This window comes from Aythya ferina (assembly GCF_964211825.1).
Source record: "Aythya ferina genome assembly, chromosome: 11".
Classification (NCBI taxonomy): domain Eukaryota; kingdom Metazoa; phylum Chordata; class Aves; order Anseriformes; family Anatidae; genus Aythya; species Aythya ferina.
Window position 1 is genome coordinate 13292418 of NC_140307.1, and position 22707 is coordinate 13315124.

General features: G+C 39.3%; 1 protein-coding gene and 1 long non-coding RNA gene across 8 annotated transcripts in view; one reads left to right on the forward strand and one right to left on the reverse strand.

Annotated features, from left to right (window-relative positions):
* LOC311442952 overlaps positions 1-2851 on the reverse strand; it is a 42429-nt gene extending 39578 nt beyond the window's left edge. Inside the window, exon 1 of the long non-coding RNA XR_014696972.1 lies at positions 2740-2851. This is a non-coding gene — a long non-coding RNA (uncharacterized lncRNA). The remainder of the gene's footprint in view (positions 1-2739) is intronic.
* The window catches only part of PEAK1 (pseudopodium enriched atypical kinase 1), a 118733-nt gene extending 96543 nt beyond the window's left edge, over positions 1-22190 (forward strand). For all 7 annotated transcript variants that reach the window (XM_084532717.1, XM_084532714.1, XM_084532713.1 and 4 more), the window contains 2 exons: positions 5144-5892; positions 14766-22190. In XM_084532717.1, the coding sequence (XP_084388843.1) occupies positions 5144-5892; positions 14766-15926 (1910 nt within the window). In that variant the 3' untranslated portion in view covers positions 15927-22190. The remainder of the gene's footprint in view (positions 1-5143; positions 5893-14765) is intronic.
* Positions 22191-22707: the final 517 nt, after the last annotated feature.

A 22707-nucleotide genomic window follows, 5' to 3' on the forward strand; every position in this document is an offset into this window, starting at 1 on the left:
AGTAACGTGTATTAGTACAGGTAGTACCTTTAACATGGTGTAAGGGCGGGCAGCAGCAGGAGCTGAGAAGTCACCAAGGCAGATGAGCTGGAGCTTTTATTTATTTAGTACCCACCTCCCATCTCAGGATAGAATAGTACTGAGCAATCTCAAAGTGTTGACGAGAAACTGGAGTTACACCATGAATGTTAGTTAACAAATGTCAGTTTTTCTTTCTGTTCAATAAATTGTCATTCTAGTAAGATGTTTATCAAATTAACTGTAAACAACTGAATATAAAACAGGATTAACTATTACATCCATGTAAATCTGTGTATTGAATAATTTTATAGAATAGTGAACACGTACTGCACTTACCGGAATTGTTGGATGCTTTTGCAGTGGCTGGAAGATGCTTTTATGCATCTGTGTGGTTTTTTTCATGATTTGGTTATCTGTATTAGGGTGAGAGTTCATTAAGGAGTGATGTATTTTTACTAGTTTGACAGATCAGTATAACTGATCTACTTATACAAAGAATCTTTTCCAATCACATCTATTCTATAATGAAAATGTAGATTGTAAAGGATGATCAATATCTAAGTGCAAAGAAACAAGGCCAGAGAAGGGATAATGTGTACACTGGAGATGGCCAACCTGTAGCTCTCAAGGATTTTACTTAATGAATACTCTAATCAGCCTTTATGGCTGTGTTTTGTAATATGAAATGGGGTTATACTGACATGGAAATTACTAGGACGTCTGACTCCATTCCTGGCTATGGAAACAAGTAAGCTGAGGTTGCTAGAGCTAACACTGTTGGACCACTCCAAGATCCGGCCATGTGGTTGGCCCAGCCCTGTCTTACAGGGGGTTTCCTGCAGGCATGTAAGAAGCCATTCGAAAATTCCTCTTCCTCAATGGTCTGCAGTGTACAGAGTCCACAGTTTTGACTTTATTCTGTTGGGGTTTTGATAGACTTGGTCTTGGAAGGTTGGTTACCCATGTTGCATGTGGATGATAGTTCATTTTTGTTTTCCTTGGCAATGCAAAATGTGAAATCTTTGTCAAGCTGGTGTGGTAAGTTGGACAGCAGCAGAGGCGTGAGTCATTTTAGCCCTGTGGGTCCTGTTCATTCATCTAAGTCCCTCCTCTGGGGAGCTAGAGATTAAAGAGCACCAGAGTGGTCACTAAAACTGAGAACACAGTTAATAACCGTGGTGATAGTGTAGTCACTATAGTGAATACTAGAATATTGTTTTCAGGCATTTTCTCATTCACATGTTCCCACAAGGGAAGTTATCCTTGGATCAGAGATGGCAATGTCATAAAATCAGAAAAGATTGCTTTCAAGAATAAAGGAAAATGTAGGACAGGTTGCAACGTCAAGAGCAAGAAGAGTTTGGAGAATGTACAGAAGCGGCCTGTTGAAGTTGTAGTACCGAACTTACATACATCATGTATTGTAGAGCAATACATGTCTCAGGAGCAGTTCTATCCAAGGAAGAATGGAAGCATGCAGCATATCACCTACTTGGCTTGCCTGATTCACCAAGAGTTCTTTTTCCAATTAAAGAAGCATTTTCCTTCACAGTTTAGAAATTTCTCAACAATGCATGCTGCTGATCTGATCTAAGCCAAAAAATATAGATACATGGTGTTAGCAAGAAATCTGAACATTGTTACTATATGAAAAACATGCTTATGAAATTGAGTTAAACCTGAGCACAGTGTGTCAGATTTGATAGTTTAATGAGCTAATATAAATAGGTTGCAATGCCAAGCTCTGATGATAGATGAGTTACCTAGAGAAATAAAGTTTTTAGGTCTGATTTAGACTTTCACACCTCTGTGTGGTGTCTGGAGACTTAAAGTATTAATATTAAAATAGTGCAGTAGTATTCTACAGTGCAAGATGATAATATACTGTAGAATTGCTTAAGGGCCTCTATAAGGAGTTAATTTTTTTCTTTCTTGAACATCCTAGAAGCCGTTTCAAAGATCTTTGTAAGCAGTTGCTTAATATTGTGCCCATTTCTCCTTTTCACTTTGTAATGTTGTAATATCAGAAAGTCTGTACAGTAGGTAAGGAAATGGAGTTTTTCAAGTGTGCAAGGAGAGAAGGAAGTGTCAGGCAAGAAAAATAAAATACTTTGGTACTGCTTGGGTGCAAAAGAATATTCTCGTGTCTTCAAAATTTAAGACAAACTTTTTATTCCTAGGCATTGATTAAAAAAAAAAAAAAAAAAAAAAAAAAAAAAGGTATGCAGTAGCCATACCATGCTTGGGAAAGGCTGAGTTGGAAGGCCTGGTCATATGGGCATGAAAGAAGTGTACAAGGTTAAGAAGTCAGCATAAAAACAGTTCAGATATGAAGTTTTTCAAACACGTAATCCAGGTGGATAGATTTCAGTATGGAGAACCTGGTTCTTGTGGGGATAAACTACACTGTACCATGACACATTTTATAAACTCACTTTCCTCAGTTGAGAATACTTGAAAAAGAAACTACATAAACACTGCCAATGAATGCAGTTCTCTGGATCTTGCCACCACCACCAGACATCTGCAAAGACAATTTCTGGTTATGAAGAGCTTCTCCAGTTATGTCTTGATGTCAGTTCCAAAAGTTATGCAAAAGCTACAACTAGTGAAAGTCACTGGTTGCAGTCGCAACAATCCCCCGGTATGAATGGCTTTTGGGACAGGGCCATTAAAGCAGACAGAAAAGAGAATCAACAAGAAACGTACAAATCTTACCTTTCTTGGAGAGGGTTTTGCCTGCTACTGCTTGAAATGTGCATCTTGCTCTAACGCATTTTCTTGCTGTTACAAGATTAGAAAGTCACACAGACAAGGCGTATTAGGAAACTGCCTACTGAAATCGGAGCCTTTCTCCAAGCCCCAACAGTTAGTCTATTTTAGCATAGTGGGGAAGAGGGGAAGAATTATAAAACAGACGAGTGATCTGTAACACAGAATGTTGCCAGGAGGAGAAGTACATAGGTCACGGATTTTGTAAGAGTAAAGAATTAGTATGGAAGATGACATGTGTTTGGATGAGTCAGAAAAACGGGCAAGCAGAAATGAACTGGTCTTGAGGTTGTGCAAAAGACTGTGGCATTTGGGTGTGTGATTCTGGCATGCAGATATCAATTCTGCTTTTGACTATGAATCATGCCACTCTTCGTGTCTGCAAAAAGTACATTTCTAATACAGTTTCCGTAATGCTCAACTGGCACCAACACCACATAAGTGCTGCAGCACATCAAAAGCTGACAGGAAGAGCAGCCTCTGTAGAGCACGTTCGCTGCAGTACTGGTATCAGAAAGGAGCAGTAGAGGGTACAGAGTGCTGTATTTTTTTAAGCGACCTTTACAATGGTTTGAAAGAGACACACAGGAATTCTGCAGTATTTCTAGCCTTCGAGCATTTTTGTGTGAGCTAAGAAGTGATGACACAGGGGAGTAGCCCTCTGCAGTTTTCCCCGATGATCAGGTTCTAAAGATCCACTGTCAGTGCACAGACAAAGTTAATAGAATTTCCTGCTCAAAATTCAGTTTTTAAACATCGGAATATCCAGGCTTATCACAAAATCCATAAGGCTTTTCTGAGTGTTTCTTGAGCTTAAACAAAAGATAGAGATACAACTTTCACTTGTGATGTTTTCTCCTTGAAATGGTTGAGAAGAGAACAATCGTTAGGAATTCAAGGCTCGAGGTTATTGTGTGTGTGGATGTAGTCCTCTCTTTACAGGGATTCAAAATGTATCTTACTAGAATAGTCAAACATTTGTGGCATCTTTCTACTGGCTTATCCTTTTTGGTAAAGATGCTCAACTGCAATTATGCAGAGCATCCATTTCATGTCTGCTGTGTTATAGCTGCAAAAACAGGAATAGTAGAAAATATATAAAATAACTTCTCTGAAAATGACGGTTGATTATTAAGAGTGGAAAAGTCTCATATTGTTATGAGTAATAACTGTTAATTGTCCCAAACAGCAGCCAGTTGATCACTTGTATTGTCTGTTTATTGTTTGTTTGTTTTCAATTCTCTCTTATATTGCTGTCATTTATTTATTCTCTATTTCCGAGAACTCTGGCAGTTACAAAACATAATCGTCCTCTCTAAAATCCATCCAAAATACAGGATGGGATGTTTATCTTGCCTAGAAGCACACACACTCAAATGTAACCACTCTCTCAGAGGAAATCTCATGTTTTTGTACACATGACCCACCGTTTGGAATCTTGACTTAATCTCCATCACATTATCTATGAACTCAGCACTGTCAGCAAAAGTGCCTGTGGCAAATGAGTAAGGGAAATTTATTAGATAGTTGTGGTTGGGTGACTCTTTTAAATTATTGGGTAATCTCAAAATATAATCCTACTCTCACTGAAGCCAGTGGCAATGCACTTGTCAGCTTCAGTGAAGTAGGTGTAACTTCCTTGTTTTCAGCTAAGGAATCTGCAAGGGCAATCTTGCCTTTCTGATGTGACTGCTGAAGTATCTGAATTATGTTGTTTGTATCAGAATGTAAACCAGAAAACTTCAGGAACAATGCTTTCAGCCTCTTTAGCACATTTCAAATCAAAGTGATCAAGAGCTTTACAGACGATTACGAGGATATATAAAAAAGATCATCTCACCTGCCAGAGAAGTGCATCTCTCAGAGAAATAGCTCACAAAGCCACTTAACAGCATCCACCCATAGTTTCAGCGTATTTGAATGGGAAGTAAAGAACACCATTATACTTGATTGACTGCAGGCAGAATTAAGGGAAGCTGAGCATCATTACTGAAACAGAAATTTGGACCAAGTGCCAAAACAGACTTTTGGTTTTTGCTTGCACTTTTTTGTCATTAATGCCATGTGATATAAAATGCCAGCATTGTCAGCACTGAAACTGATTTTAATCTATAGGCCAAGGTCAAATAAAGGCAGGCTGTATGTGGTAATCTCTGCATGATGCTGATTAGTCATTTTGCTTTCTGATTAGTTCACCATTTCAGGTATGTATTTAGGTTTTTGCCACATTGGGGTGTGGGGGGGTCCTAGTCAGTTTTTTTCTTTTGCCTTCATAAATTTTGTTGAAAAGTGCAGATATGAGCAGCAATGTACTTAAATCTTCTTATCCAATTACTTTCTTATTACACAGGACAGTCCAGAGCAGCCATGATACCTCCAAAACAGCCAAGGCAACCGAAGGGAGCATTGGATGATGCCATTGCCTTTGGAGGACTGGTAGACCAGGAGACAACAAACAGCTTACAGCCAACACCACCTCCGCTGCCGAAAAAAACAATTTTGAGAGCTAACACAGAGCCAAGTCCCAGAGATCTCCAGAAACAGGCTCTTGAGAACAATCTGTGCATTGTGGCCAACCCCACCTACGACATCGACACCAACTGGGAAGCAAGCAGTGCCTGCTCTTCAGTCAGCTTGGAGCTCAAGGTGCTGGACAACGAGTCGGGAGATTCCTTGGACAGGCCTACAGAAAAGTTAAGGACGACCACCTCAGCAACTAACAGTGTTTCCAGCCTAACCACTATCAGTATTAGGGACCGGTGTTCCAATAGCATGGAGTCTCTGACGGGGAGACGCATCTCGCAGACTAAGCAGGGCAAGGGTGTCCAGAAGCCGCAAAGGCAAGCACTTTATCGAGGAATTGAAAACCGAGAAGAAGTGGTAGGTAAAATCCGAAGCCTTCACACCGATTCACTGAAGAAGCTGGCACTTAAATGTGAAGACTTGTTCATGGCCGGACAAAAAGACCAGCTGCGGTTTGGAGTTGACAGCTGGTCAGATTTCAGGCTAACCAGTGACAAGCCATGTTGTGAGGCAGGCGATGCAGTTTACTACCCGGCTTCTTACGCAAAAGATCCTCTCAACAATTATGCAGTCAAGGTAAGAGGGGTTGAATAATGGGAACCCTAGACATCAGGGACAGAACATAATGACAATAACCGTAATCAGCAACACTCCCACTTGTGGTTGGTCCTACAAATAAAAGTCAGTGCTGCTTGTAGCGCTGTGTGAAATGTAAGAATCCCCAACATACAGGCATTTCCTTCTATAAAGAACCACATTTGCAATACTAAAAGTTCATCTGCATGCAGAAGAACCTATGTTCAAATACTTAATCAGATAATACTAAATCATCACTCTTAATGACATAATATTTTTCAAGTTTTACATTTTCAGAGCTTTGTAATTTTAAACGTAACCTCTAGAGTAGTGTGTCTTTATGTTCCCATACGAAGCCTTACATTGTCACCAGCATACATTACCAGCCTTTCAAAATCTCCCTTCTAGCCATCAGTGCTGCTTTATAAGCTATACTAAAAAAGTGGAATTTATCAGTGTTGGTTTTGTTGCCTTTTACTAAAGAAACAATTGATTTGTGTCTAGGTTATTGTTCAGCTAGAGCATAAAAGAAGTAAGATTTACTAGACTTACTGCTAATATATTAATGAATAGTTGGCAGCTATCTCACTAGGTGTTGTAACTTGATGAGGTTTATATAGGTAATTTTTTCTGAGCGCTGCATCTCTGCAGTTCTCAAGGGTTTTCTGGTAGGATGATAGGAAGAAAGACAGCTGAGAGTCATAGCCCTGTCAGACTTCCTGTGTGACCTTGAGCAAATCACTGAACTTCTGACTCCTCCCTGTGGAAACTGAGATACAACAGCTATTACCCAGCGCATGTGTGAGGTGTAATCCATTATTCCAAATAGAGCCTGTTGGTGTTCTCAGAAGGGTGGTGTTTTACAGGAATAAAATGTTGCTATTGCTCCTGCATTATTGCTTACAAGAAAGATATAAAAATAAATAAATGAAAGGTAAGCTTGTTTCAACTGATATTTTCTCCTGAAGCGGCATCTTTTTAAGGCAGATTTGTGGGCATAGTCACTTATATTTCTTCAGTTTACCAAGGCTCTCTTTTTGAAAAGATTTGAAATGAAATATGGATGCCATGTCCAGTGGTACTAAACAGCTGAGAAACAGATCGCGAATCTATCTGCTAATCTAGTCTAGTTGCAGAATCAAGTCTGGTCTGACTCGGGTTCTTTTTGTTTTGTTTTTAATACAGTGATGCCAAAATCATGGCTTCTGGGATCCCAGGTAGTATTTTTTATATGTCCAGGTTTGGGTTACCACTACTATGATTCCTGTCTGCACAGACAGAACTGATGCTTTTGTTTTCTACAAGATATTTAGGAGAATAGAGCTTTTGTACAAAGCTAGTAAGAAGAGAGCACAGCAACACAGCATCGTCAAAAATATGTGCCATGTTATTTTCTATTATACTTCAGATATTGTCTTAAGTAGTTCTCAGACTAAGAAAATTTATTACAGTATAATAGGTGTGATAGTCTCAAGTGTGAGCGAAGTATCCATAAAAATATCATTGAGTGGGAGGTCACAGTGAACTGTTGTGCTGTCATGTTAAAAGAAAAAGTTATTCTTGGAAATACGCTCTCTTCCAGTTAATGTGATATTGAAAGATACTCTTGCTACAGATGTACTCTGACTTCTGTACAAACCAGGCAGGATCAGCATATGGGATTACTGTTTTGTTTTCATTTTCTCTTTCACATACCTAAACTATTTCACATTCAGTTAAGTTGGGTTCTCTTTAGTTCCTTGTTTCTCTGGTGCTTGATTTTAGTGTTGTATTCCCTACACCAGTGTACTGAATTATATAGCCATCTTTAAACTGGATTTATTGGATTTTCCCCTTGAAGTTGAAATGTACTAACACTGGTTTTGTCTTAACATTTGCTGCTAAGTTGAACTTTGACTTGTAGGTCATTGATCCGGAACAATTTTTACAATATCTCCTAACAACAGATTGCTCTTAGATTACATGGAGATTTTGTGAATTTAGCTTCAACAAATGTACCAGATTTACTACCATGGGTAAATCTTATATAAGCCAAATTACATAATCATCTACCTCCAACAAATATGCTATACATTTCTGTCATTTTAACCCCCTCATCCCCAAAACAGGATGGCAAGAACAGTGAGATGAAAATTAATGGTGTGCGTAGTGAATCCAAATTATAGCCTTCCTATTACTTTTGATCGTGGGAAAGCAGCAAAAGGAGCCTTAGAAATACACTTTGAAAGTATATATGGAGCCACATCTTCTGACAGTGTAAATTTGTGTAGTTCGTTTGAGTTTTGCAGAACTAGCCAAGCAACACTGCCTAACAATTCAGATGCTTTCTAAGTTCTCCAGTTTTCACGTTAGATTTGAGAAACATTGTAATAATGTGTTTTATTATTATTATTTCTCAATTTGTAGGAAACAAGAGATTTGCCCCCAGAAGGGATTATGGATCTTAATGCACAAGCCAAAAAAAAGTAATGTTAATTTCTTATCTCCAAAAGTATAATTATAAAAGCACTGTTAAAATGTAAGCTTTAACTGTTTGACTACTGCTGAGTTCAATTTAGAAGAACGAACCTTTTGTGCAGGTGAATATGCCCATGCACCCTTCAAAATCTGGTGGTATCACTGAAGATGATCTGATAAATTTGGTGCAGAACAAGTGCAGCTTGTTCCATTTGGTGTGGATATTAGAGGAAACATGGTTTATAGGAGTGTGCAGTTTCAAAGCATTGTATTGTGCTTCTTCTCTTTCACCTGATCTGTTAGTAAACAACCTGTGCCAAAGTGTTGCAGGAAGCCATGTGGAAATTATTTTGATTGAAATATTGCAAATAAAAACAAGTCACCGTTAGAGAACTACTTTTCCAAATAGCAAAAATAGATGTTCCCTTACAAGAAAGGTTTTCATAAAATTCCAGTCTTTGAGGTATTTTTCCTTCACTCAGTACAACTATCATCTTCTAAGTAGCCGGTAGATCAGTCATTCCAAATATGTAGGGAAAAGGTTACACTACAGTAAAAGCAGAAGGGACTACCAATTTTTTGTACAAGTGGACTGGACACATCCACTTCTTAGTATGCCTAAGGAGACTTAATATGGCAGCAATATGATGGGGAACTTCAGAGAGAAAAAAAAAAGAAAGAGGAAGAATGTGATTACTCTGGATGAGTAATGGTTAGGCAAGATTAATTACTGTGTCAGTCAAGTGGAGGAAACTACTTCTACTTTCAGTATCAAACTCTCAAGGAAATTACTGCATGATATCATAGATACATGACACAGAAGTCATGGTTCAGAGTCCATACGGAACAACGCAGACGTAAAGAAAACAATGTGCTGAGGTACCTGTACCATGTGTGTTCTGGACACAAGCACATGCTGCAGTGTAATTTAGGTAGGTTAGTGAGACTTGCAAAGGTACAAACAGCTTAAAAGGAGCAGTTAAAAAAAATGTATTGCTTTGATAGCAGAAATTCTTCATGCATTAAAACCTTAAGATTTTTGCTAGGGTTCCCGATCCAAGTATAAAATAGAGCAATGCAGAATTAAATAGTATTGGGCTGAATATAGCTGATCATTGTCAGCTGCAACTAGGAAACTATTTCCTGGTTTTGTTTAGTTTGTCACTTAGTGTGTTAATATTTGTTGGGTTTTTTTGATTAATACAGTTCCCTAGTGATGCCTGGCAGAACTGTTCTCAGAAGTCATCCCTGAATGTCATGATCAAAATAAAGCTATATACGTTAAACTTTTAGCCCGTTCCAAGTTCAGTCATAGCAGCACATAATTCTGTGTTTTGGCACATTGTTAAAAAGTGAGTCACTCTGTTCCAAGGCCAGATCAAGAAAATGAGGTCAATCAGAGATCAAACTGGCCTTCTTGGAGAAAAAAAAAAAAAAAATCGTGCCAAGAACAAGCTATCAATTTGGGATTAGCAAGCTTTCATTCTACACAGAATTTCATTTGCAGTTGTCCCTGTGTGTAATACAACAAAGTAGCACAGATGGTGCAGTCTCTGTGATCTTCTGTGTTTCTCATTTTCAGCACTTGTAAATTCATTTCCCACTACATTCATCTTTAAGTTCACCAATGTCCCGTAAAATGCATAGGACAGAGTGGAAATGAGATTCCCTGCTGGTAAAATGGAAGTCAGCTGATGGCACAGTAGGCTACTGGACACATAATGGAAAAATAGAAGCTAATGTAGAAGTTTTTAGAAGCCCTGAAACATTAAAATCTTGCTTCTTTGTGAATGGGGGAGGAAAAAAAAAAGGATATTGAAATGGCAGGATATAGAGAACCTTGTCCTATGGATGCACTAAAGGAAAGACACAGGATGACAATGCATGCCAGTGAAAAGAAGATGGAAAATTTCTATTCCTTCATACTCAAATCTCTCTTCTCATTGCTTTCTTGCATCATATGGAAGGGCTTTTTACCGGTGTTGCTTCATCTTTTGAACAACCATCCTGTTATCAGCGCTAGAAATAAGGCTTGCCAAGCTCAGATCAACCAACTCCTTTAATCGTAGCTCTCAGAAAAGGCCACAGGATTTCTGTTTTTTTTTTTTTTTTTTTTTTTTTTTAAGAGTTGATGACTGGAACAGACAAAAGCTTTAAATATCATGCAAAGAAAACTGGGTTGTATATTTGCTCACAGTTTTGAGATAGCATTAACTGTCACTGACAGAAAAGAAGCTCTATATCAGTTTCTTTTGCACTTCATCACAAGCAGCCCATAACTGCTAACTGTCAATGAGGGCATCAAATTTCGCAACCTGTCCCCTAAATGTTTTTAAAGGTAAAGGTAGACTTTGCATAACTTACCAGAACTCAACCCATCTTAAAAAATTTAAATCTTGGTCATTCAGATTATAGTTTAGGTGACAATGGGGTTATGCCAATACAAAATGCAAAGGTAAGCATTATTACCCATTAATGGTATTAAAGAGTAGCATTCACTACTCTTGCAAAACTTCAATATAAAATACAGTTCCTAATAGAAAGTGCAGCACAGAAAATAATAGCACAAAAAGATTCTTGGCCCGTATTTTTTCTGATTCCAGGTAATCCAGTGAAAGTCAGTAAATGAAATTTCATTCTATGAACTGTCTCAGAACAGATCAATAAGAAAATGTAGTTTGTCTCTACTGCTTGCAGTACATTTTCCCCGTTCTAATAAGATGCTAGTACAATGGGAATCTGAACTCTACAGTCTCAAAGCCCAGTACTTACCTGGGCTCATGCAGCTGTATTTCACAGCAGAAGTCTGAAGAGTAATCAAACACTTAAAGGACCATCGGATTACTGCAGGTCTTCCTTTTAGAAACAGTTTTATTAATTCAGACGGGTGTCTGGTTCATACTTCAGCCTTTGGATGCTGTTCCTAGACAGCCTAGCTTTCCATTCCCCTTTGTCAATTACAGAATATCTAGTGTACAAATTTTAGTGCTTGTATAGTCACCAATTTAACCAAGTTTAAATAAGGCAGCTGCCTCTTCCACTTCTCACATCATGTTGTTTGTAAACAAAAAGCAAGAAGCAGACAATACATCCCTAATCAGATTTCAGCTGTCTTGTTCTGGAAGATACTGCATGCATGTTGGTGTATCCATATACTTGCATGTATTGAACAGAAGTAAGAAAAGTGTCTGGTAGCCATCATTGTTGGGCATTTAAGAGATTAGATTTATTTTTTTTTTATTGTGTATCTTCTTCAACAACAGAATAAGGATGGAAAATCTGTTCTGATGAGTGCAATCACTTTAGTATTGATGGTAATCAAAATACCATTTAGTCTTCAATTTCTGTTTCATTGATACAAAGATAACCTCCAAAGTCACTGTAGCAAGAATGGAATTAGCATCTCCATTCTTGTTTGAGAGGCCTCTGAAACAAAATCTCATGTTTGAGAGGTGATGTTTGGAAACCTTTGGCTCTGCTGTGGATTCAGACTGTAGAGTTGACAGTGACTTGAAGGTTTTCATAAACAACAGGAATAGTGGAATCAGTGATTTTTTCACCCTTGGATCATTATATATATGTTTCTGTTCTGCTTGATGCTGAAGAGGTCTTAACTGGAATATTGTATTCATTATAGGGTACCACTCTTCAGGAAGATGTAATAAATATGCAAGAAACCAGAAAAGAGTAACAAGAATCAGAGGGGTAGGAATGAAGAAAAGAGTGAAATAAGATTAAATAGTAGGAAAAAGGGAGACAATGGAGAAGGACAACTCCCTTTCAGGGTGTTTTTTAATAGGCCGGGAAGGCACTTCTTAAGGATGATCCAGCTGGCAACATACAGATACAATTGCCTTGCAGGCCTGTTCTGCTAACTCAGAAGAAAAGGGCAGAGGCAGCATACTGCACCCTAACAGCTGCATGCCTTTTGGTGCAGATATCTTGCGTGACCGGTCGTTTCTAAATTCCAAGGGAGCATTGCCACATCCACAGAGAGACCTACTGAAATTGTGCTTTTGTACTAGTACAATTCTAGGACTGGGGATATTTTCTAAAAATGAGTGAACTGAGGCTGATGTTTGAGACATGCAAAGTACTAGTATCCCATTATTTTAACTGAAATTTCAGTAATACATTTGAGAGTGCTTTTTTGAAGTAAGTAGGAAAATGGGGCTGCCTAGGACTATCATTAAGAACTAGAAATCGGTTTTGATTCCTTTTATTTTCCCTTTTTATAGGCAAGGAGAAGTAATTCTCATGAACTTTTGAAAAAATGCCTTTCACCAAAATGCTATTCACCAAACTGGGAAGTGTTAATTGCTTTAAGAGCAAATACTCTGCAGATTGTCTTTTCCTGATAGACTATCATTTTTATCTGGCAGGTGGCATTAGAACTCCTCTGGGGGTAACATGAGGTATAGTATGGTTGCTAAGGGCAACTGCCTTTTTTTATGCTTTTCTTGACGTTAAAGAGCGCTTAATTTTATTTATATATATATTAAGAGTATCCACCTGGACGCTTTCCTGCTAAACCTGCTGTAGGGAACCTGTTTTTAGCAGGGAGGTTGGTATTGATGATCTCCAGAGGTCCCTTCTGACCCCTACGATTCTGTGATTAGTTTATATTTTGGATTAGGTCTTTTAAGTAATAACAAAACAAGAAAAGCTGGGTTGCAACGTACAGAATTTTCTACAGCTGGAATTGATGGTCTCCATGGCTGGCTGTTCAAGAAAAAGGCCAGGGACTTGAAGGGCATGGAAAGCAAAATTATTTTAATTTTCATTAATCGTTCTCCCAGTCAGATTTGATACATGTAGCAAGGGTAGTCTATACAACACTTTTCTACCTCTTTCTTTTGTGCAGTATTAAGTATTTGATAAACCCAGGGACTTCAGTCTCCAAGACGATCAGCTGACATACATAATTCAAGGATTCATGCTGTATTTTTACTTTTAGTTTAAACTTGTAACCCTTGAGAGATGGGGGGACTGTCATTGTCATTTCATATAGAAATGTGCATCGTCACCTCATATATCTACTTCATATGACTATCTGACAACGCACTCCTCAACAAGCATAGAAGACTAAATGTACAGTTTGTGTGTTTGTTTAGTGGAAGATGAGTTTATAACTAGCCCTACAAGAGGTCCTGAGAAGGCAAAAAAGGAAAAACCAGGAGAAAAGCCACCTTTTGCTTCCATCTAGGGCTAGTCTGAGATTTGGGCTCCTTAATTGCTGTGACTGTGCAGAACTAGTGCTGACTTTTCTAACCTCATTCTTAGAGATCAGCCTTTCCTTTGTTTTCAGAAAGGAGCTAAGGGAGGCTGTAACTTCATCTGGAATGAGATACCTTCCTATCTTCTCTTCCTTTGAGCTTTGTAGTAAAAACCTGTTGGTGCTTTACACCAACTGAATATTTAGGCTCTAACCTTGTAAAGATTAAAACATGCACTTAACCTTACAGGCTCTGAACAATCTCAGTGAAGTCACCAGAAGTAAGGTTAATGCGCAATGGTCAACACAGCTCAGTCTTTGTAGGGCTGCAAATTTAATTGGTAAATGCCGTAGAACAGAAGCCCTAGTAGAGATTGTCCCATGGCTGTCATAAGGCAGTCAGAGCTGCCAGTTGTTATGACAGTGCAGGCAATTAATAAGGATAGTAATTATGGTGATAATGTACATAGCAAGATATTTCTGGACAGCAATGAAATATAGGTAGATAGGACAAAATATCCCATACTTAGGATGTTGACAAATGATTGAAAGCAATTAAGGTACCATGTTCTAACGAGTTTCCATTCATCACCTGAGCCACAGCACATTCCCCTGTCTGTACCTCACTGAAGATATGATGGGTGTTAGCTCCACGCTGCTTCAGCTAATAGATTTCAGTTTCCAATTACAGTGGGCAAGGAGCATGCATCCAGTCATTTAGCTCAGCTGACAGCTGGTAACTTGTTATGCCATGCTGGTTCACTCGTGTGCAATCATCTGATCATATCCTCCGATATTCTATGCTTATTTCTTTATATATCCTATTGCTCTTGATAATTCTTATTTTCTTCAAGCTTCACACAAATCTGAGAGAAGATCAGGAAATAAAATGATACAGATAAACAAGTAACTGTGCAGTAAGCTTCCTTGTGAAGTTACCTTGTGTCACTGCTCCTCTGACTGAAAGCAGAACCTGCCTGAGCAGTATTTTCTGTAGACCAATAGATGCACAGGAGAGCTGCTTGCATGTATTGATCTGCAGTTGCAGTTCCAATCCAGTGCAAAACTGTTCACATGCCAAGGTCAGTTCAGTAAAAAATGTTTCGGTCCTTGTATTTGGACTATGGGTACATTGAATAAAACAGGATATAGAACTTGCATATTAAGAGTTACATCTGTTCTGTTTATTTTCTTTCCCCAGATTTGTAAGAGCAAAGCTAAGGAGTCCCAGCAGTATTATCACAGCCTATCTATCCGGCAGAGTCTGGCTATCAACTTTAACATCCAGCAGGACTGTGGCCATTTTCTTGCTGAAGTCCCAGTTCGCCTCCTTCCATGGGAGGACCCTGATGCACCAGAGGTTGAAGAAGAAGAAGATCAAGAAGAAGAAGAGAAAGAACCTGAGCAAAAGAACAGAGATGCTTCTTCCAATACAGAGGCTTCACAGAAGGACAACTCAAGTAATCAGGGGACCATCAGCAAGCCTCGCAGCCGTGTCGTAGTCATCACGCGGGAGGTTCCGTACTTAACTGTGGCTGACTTTGTGCGAGAGTCTGCACCCCGCCATGCAAAAAGCCCAGATTTGTATGAGAGGCAGGTCTGTCTCCTCCTTTTACAGCTGTGTTTGGGGCTGGAACACCTGAAGCCTTATCATATCACACACTGTGATCTGCGGCTAGAGAACCTGCTGCTGGTTCATTCCAGACCAGGAGGCAGCTCCCTGGGCTCTGAGTCCGTGGAGCCCAGTCCCAACACGGCTTGCCCTGCCAGGTTAATAGTGAGCAACTTCTCGCAGGCCAAGCAGAAGAGTCATATGGTGGATCCTGAGGTCCTAAGGGATCAGTCCCGCCTGGCTCCAGAAATCATCACTGCCACACAGTACAAAAAGTGTGATGAATTCCAGACTGGCATCCTTATCTACGAAATGCTGCACTTACCCAATCCCTTTGATGAGAATCCAGAGCTGAAGGAGAAGGAATATACTCGTGCTGATCTCCCCAAGATCCCTTGCCGTTCTCTCTACTCTCAAGGGCTTCAACAACTCGCCAGCTGCCTGCTAAATCCCAACCCTTCAGAGAGGATCCTGATATCAGAAGCCAAGGGAATCCTTCAGTGTTTGCTTTGGGGTCCACGTGAGGACTTATTTCATGCTCTGAGAACATCTTCCAACCCAGCTCGGAGAGATGCTGTCCTTCAGAACTGGCTGGACATCAAAAGGACGCTGCTGATGATCAAGTTTGCAGAGAAGTCCTTTGACAGGGACTGTGGAGTTATTCTGGAAGACTGGCTTTGTTGTCAATATCTGGCTTTTGCCACTATAGACTCACTTCATCGCATTGTGAGAATCATGCAGCAGCACTAGTTTGTAGAACCTGTTGCTTTTCGTGAAGCACCTCCACCCCAGCCCACACTCTAACCTGCGCTAGGGCTCACACTTTGAACAAGTGTTTCAACAAAGGCCTAGATATCAAAGCCAGCAACTCTGAGCAAATAAGTTCTGATTGGAGAAATTGCATCCCGTACCCAATGTGGCAGAAACTTTACTTTTTTGCCAGGCCTCTTAGGGATTAATTTTATACACTCGACTGCATTTGTATCAGACACTTTGTAACTAGATTAATATCTGGATGAAAAGGAGAGCAAACTTTGATACCACTATTTCTATCACTGCAGTAAACAAATCGCCCTCCTCTTCTGGGTAGTTTCTGTCATTTCTGTATGTAGCATTGGTAGTGAGTAGCAGTGACCATTAGCAGAGATGGGAGTTGTACATGGGAGATAAATGACCCACATTGCCCCGTGCCACAAAACACTCCACTGCCTTCAATCCCCATCCCAGGCAAAATTTTCTCTCACCTTAGACCCCTTACAGTGGGGCTGGACTCCTCTTCCCTTTGGTCTCAACCAAATGGTTTCTGATCTTTCTGTTACATTTTATGCCTTCTTTTTTCCTTGCAGATATGGTTATCCTGCTGATTGCAGCAATGTTGGCGGACAGTAAGCATCTGTGTTCTGTCCTCTTCCCTCCTCTGTCCCTGACTTGCTGCCTACCCATATCCTTTCTAATCACAGATCCTTGATTTCAACCATGCTGCCTTAATTGGACCATTATCCTTAGCTTAAGACCTCTGCATTAAAAAGCAGAATATGCACACTTGGTCTTTCCCATTTCCCCTACGTGACACTTGCCAGTCTGGACAGTTGATGTACTGTAGCTATAATTCTGTTTATACCAGAAAAATGCAACACACAGTGGGCAATTGAAATTCCCCTTCCATCGCAAACGGCACTAAAGCCTGACTTGAAATGGATAAGATGTACATAACCTTCTCTGACAATCACTGCTGTGAACTGGGGTTGAAAATAACAACCACCTTTTCTGTTTTATTTTGTTTTGCTCTTGTCACTTGTGCCATATTGCAAAATGGGACTGAAATTGGCTCTGCTGGTATGTTGGCAGGAGTTAGAAATGCTTAGAGCTTGTCTGTGTGTAGCTCACAGGCCACATGGAAACACTTTTACTGCAGACACAGTTCTCTGAAGGGTAAAAACAAGGGGGCAAAAACACTGTTGTTTAATTATTGAGGGAGCTGTTAAGTTTGGCAGCCACAACTAACAGTATCGTGATCCATTTTTCCCACAGTGGTGTTTGGCTGCCTGTCTCCTGTCTGCTGTAACTAGTGTTTTCTAGTGTTGCTACAGACAACACCCTAAAAATGGCATGTTGTCAAAATAGCTCAAAGAGCATTGCAGACAGGTTTTGGACTAGAGCAGGAATAATTGAGTATTAAAGAGACAAAATTAAAAAAAAAAAAAAATCAACCTGAAGGAGCTTTTCACTTTTAGAGGCAGCTGCTGACTTTCTTCCCTGGCCTAATGGATGTTTCCTACAGAACCGCTGCAGTTGTACAGACATTATTTTTGCTCAGTATTGCTAGGCTCTGAATTGTTTCCTGAATCACTCTGAAGAATTCATTTGGATGCAGAAGAAAAAGGCGATACTGAATATTCTGACCCAGGGGATGGAAAGCAGACAGCCCTAGTTATGAGCCTGTGCTTCTCTTCTATGGATCTATGTGCAATTCTTGTATGTATTTTTTAAAGCTGTACATTACAGTGTTCACTTTACACACCAGCCTTTACCTGATGCTAGATCTGCAGCCCCTTCCTTTTACTTTCCCGGCACATAAATGCACAGATATCCATGTGTTCTTTTTATGGATTGATATTTCATTTTAATTGTTAAAACTGTGAGGAACCAATTCACTTCAGCCTTGAAACAAATAGCCACTTTATACAGCATATGCATGTTTGGACCAGATGCATGGAAACTGAACAAACAGTCCTGCAGGCTTAAGGTCAGCGAAACTAGCTCTGGATCCACACCATTCACTTGGAGGGGTTGAAATTTCTGTATTAATCTTTTCTGGCATCTATCAGAGCTAAGCGGAATAGCGTGTAGAAGCCTACATCGATTGTGCCATAGTATGTAGACAGTCTCTGTGACCTTTCTAAAGACTTTGAAACTTCTGATGATTATTCTTGTGTTTGATTCACCTGTATCAGTGAAGGATCAGGCAAGGATAAGGATAATATATTTTCATGTGATATATATTTTTTTCTTTCACTTTTTGGCAAGAAGGTCAGGATGGCAGCATTGACTGGGGGGGGAGGGAAGGGAGGAAGAGGACAGTGCTTTAAAAGCCCAAGTGCAATGTGTGTAGTTGAGGTACTTCACTACATCAGGAAAGAAAGTTTCTATACTACTGCTGAGCAGCTTGTAGAACCTTTAAAAGAATCACGCTTGTGTTCAGTGCAGCTTTGCTTTCTCTGGAGACAGGAGGGCAATACCCTCATAGCTTAAGTACACTGAGCATGACAAGTCACACGCGTACTATCTGCTAGCTATTAGTCACAATGTGTTGAGCTAAGAGTAGGGCTTCTTGTTCTCTGTAGTCTGGTTTTGTGTTTGTTTCGTAGTGCCTGTGCGCACACAACTTCTCACCTAGCTCATATAGGCTGTATGAGCAGTTCTTGGACCACTTGCCGTTGTAGTGGGCTCGTTCCCTGAGGCTGGTAGGTTTCCGTGTTTACGGACATGTGTTCTCAGTCTCACTTTCATGTCAACACGCACATGTAAAGTTGAATTTTGAATGTTTTACAACCATACATATTTAATGCAGCTGGTCCAAAGCCTTCGTATCTCTAGCTATCTAATTTCAGTTAGTGTTTTTTGTGATGAACCAATACTCATTTTAACTCTGCAGTATAATCAAGCATGGATAGATGTTCACTACCAATCTCTTTCTTGTGCAGCACTGGGTAAACTTTAGTAATTTGTAATGTTGTGTGTGTTTTCTTTAAAAAAGAAAGAATGATCAAAGAAGTCAAACACAATCTGGCCTGAGGTATTCCTCGGGGGAGCTAGCGGCTGACTTTGCAGATGTGCCCATAACTGATGATTGTAACTGTTTGTGGTAGTCCTCCATCCTAGCAACAGATTATGCCACATAAATATCTGAGAATGTATGCATTAAACTGATTGTAAACAAATCCTAAGAATGCTACAGCATAATTGCTAAGCAAAAGGAAAAAAACCCGCTCTGTAGTTGGGATCCTGTGTAGGACAGGAACAAAACCCCTGGCTGTGCATGCTTTAACTTCCGTGACTATGTGCACAGATGTTGATTTCTTTTTAGCAGTGTCGCACTTTCAGTTGATCTCAAGAAATAGGAAGAGCTGCAAATCTCGGATAACAGTATTGACTGTAAATATATATTTTTCTATTAATAAAAGCTGTCGTTCACATATTTTTAACATGAACTCTAAAGTTTTTTCCAGTGGAAACTAATTTCTGGAAAATCAAATGTTTGCTTGAACTATGTTGAGTGGTTTCTGATCCTGTTAGAGCCATTAAAAACCTCTCTAATGTTACAGAGAGAGCACAGTGATTGGATTCACAACATTTAGTGCCTTGTCAAAAAAAATTAAAATGAAGCTGGTCAGTTGGTAGAAATCTTATTCTTCCCATAATAGCCCTATAAATAATACTGCCTACGTTAAGATGCAAAAGACTTGAAAAAATTAAAAGCTGTACTTCATACAATACTGAGCTGACCTTTTCAATAAAATCTGTTTCTGGAGTTTCAGTTATTTGAACAGGTTCCTTTAAATTGCTTGTAGTACAGCAGAAACCTGAATAACCACCGAAATTGTGGGCTTTCAAGTTTGGAACGTAATCTGCACAGGGAGAAAAATATACCAAGTTAATTGGTCCAGACTGACTCTTGCATCAAAACAAGTCTAATGCTTTGACAATCTACTGCACGCGCTCGGCTTCTAGGAGAGGAGGAATCAGAAGGAGGTAAGGTGTGCTGCTCCTGATGTAAGTAGTGGATGTGCTGCACACCGCACTGTGGTGTGAAATGCAAATCTCTAGTAAAAGAAGAGTTCTGAAAAAAATACTCCTGAGATGTTATGGAAAATGGGTTTGTTCTGTATTTCTTAAATCGGAATTACTTAATCACTAATTAGCTTTCAGGCCTCAGATCTGCTCCAGTCAGTATGCAGAAGCAGAACCAGCTGAGATAAAGAGAATCAATTAGTAAAACCTTAGCCAGAAAGTTTCAGGAATGAGGGAATCCAGAATTTTGTTCTGGAACCTCAAGAATGTCCAGTAAACAGGCCTGGTCTCTTTTCAATATTCAGATCTGATTAAATCAACAACTCAAGCTAGGATACTGTGCTGCTGGCCTGCAGACAAGAATGCACATATCGTTTACAAAAATACTCCACCTTAAATCTTGTATGCTCCACACATCCCAGCAGCACCCACAAGGTATGAATGGATCATCTTGGCATTTTAACACAGGGGAATTCCAACGTACTAGAGAGAAAAATGTATTATTTAAATAAATCAGTTGTGTCCTAGCAATCAGCTGCTTAGAGAATTCATTCAGCAGCTTCTCGCTGTAGGGCCCTAACTTTAGTATGTAAAAATAGTATTTGCTGCTGAATGAAATGTATCTGTTTCTCAATTCTTGTGCTGAGAAGCCCCACCTAAATTAATATATTTTTTTGTTTGTAATAACAAATTAATATGTAAATATAAATTAAATAATCCTGTTATTATTTAAATCAGTTGCAACTTTAATGAGGGATACAATGGAAACTGAATCAGACCTTTTAATGCACTTTCATTTCCCCTTTACCCCAAACAAGAATTAAAATGTCTGTTTCTCCATAGAAACAGCCTATGACTGTTAAACTGTTACTTGGTGCATGACTGGGCCATCTATTTAGCTCTGATTTTGCAAAGGTAGTGTTGGTTCTGCTAAAACACCTGTAAAACCTCGAGCACGATCAGAGCCCTTCAGTCCATGTGTAGAGAGATGTGATGATGATTTAGTTATGCAGTAAGATAACATCAAAGAAGCGCAGAATAGAATTTTAAATACCTCTTTAATAACAGGCCTGTGGAAATAGTCTGTAAACAATCATCTGGATTCCTAACACACAAAAAATACTTTTCAGAAGAAATACTAAGGAGACGTTTCTTTAGGGGATCCTCAACTCCAAAAGGAGGAACGAGTCTTTGCTGCTGCTGAGTTGCAGTGAATTTCTGATAGATATTTGTATAGATTTTACTATTCACCTGGATGCAGTATTAGAAGGATGGTGGTTTTGAACAGACGTAGAATGTAATTTAAATAATTTCCTATAAGCCTCCTTGCGTTGGTGCTCCACTCAGCATTTAGTTGGAAACCACAGAATGCTTTCAGATCAAGCAGAGTTGCCAGTCAGAAATGAAATACTCAGCTTACCTGTACATTAGCATTTTACCACTCTACAGAATTTAAGAATTTGGACTGAACTTCAGATTGCAAAAATTACTTTTTGCATACACCCAAGGGGAAAATTTCAGGGATTTAGAAAAGGATGGAAATTTTTTTTATGTGGAAGAAATATATGTTCACATATATACATGAATATATGAGTGTGTGTGGGCACATTCATATATGTATGTATGTATATGAAATTTTGTATCCTAAAAATATTCTTTGCCCCTTCCCATTTGCAAATATATATATTATATATTGTATATATAATATATATTTAGGGCTGTGTCAGTTTGAATCTAGTCATTTCATAAAGAACACTTTCAAAATTGACTAACCTCTGTTTCTTTATCATTTGGCTTGTTGGTAATAGCAGGTTTTGCAGTTGAAATCCTTGGGTTTTTTTCTTTTAAAACTTAATTATGCTGAGCATTTAAGAATATATTCTTGTTTTTAATAGAAGGGGGGGAAGTTATTTTTAATTAGGGATTCCAAAATTGATGATCTTTTATAAACGGGATTTCTTTAAAAGACCTTGAATAAGGGATTTATTTTTCTTTAATTTCAACTCCATTCTTGTGGGTAATTTGTATTTGCAATTCCTGGTTGCATTGCTTTATCTGGTGCTTCATATTGACATTTACACATTTTTATATAAGTAAGTATATAAACTTCAAGCCTTCCTTTGTGATCAGGGGCAGTTACACTCTGGTTTGCTGTGGTACTTTGCTGTGTACTCTGTGGCATTCATGTTACTGTGTAAATAAACTAGTTTTATTACACTCAAACTTTCGCTTGTGTTTTTCTTCATAGGAAATTTGCCTAAAATCTGTACTTCTGAGGAAAACACACGTGGCAAGTCCAGAAAAAAAGGTTTTCCTCCTAGAAAAGTGGGCTGGTTTGCAGCAGCAGCTAGTGTGTGAGTGCAACAGATAGGAGTTCTGGTTGACAAGTGACACTCGGCACCTGTGGTCAAGCATCCCCGCTGCCCAGGGCTCAGGACACAGAGCTGCCTGCCACCTCTGATGGTGTTTTCCCCAGAAGTCTCACCATGGCTGGCTCTGGTTCAGCTCCATGCTGACAAGCAGCAGCGGCAGCCCAAAAAATAAACTCCACCAGCAACTGCTGCTGACTGAACAACTGTCTGGTAAAGCCTTCTTAGAGAGAGGTGACCTGACACATTAATGAAAATGAAGACAGCCACGTGTCCGCGCTGGGGCACCTGTTATCGCTAAAGGAGCTGAGCCAAAGTTAGCCATTTCCCCAGTGTGGACGGGGCTTAAATGGCCTGATGTGAAGGAATAA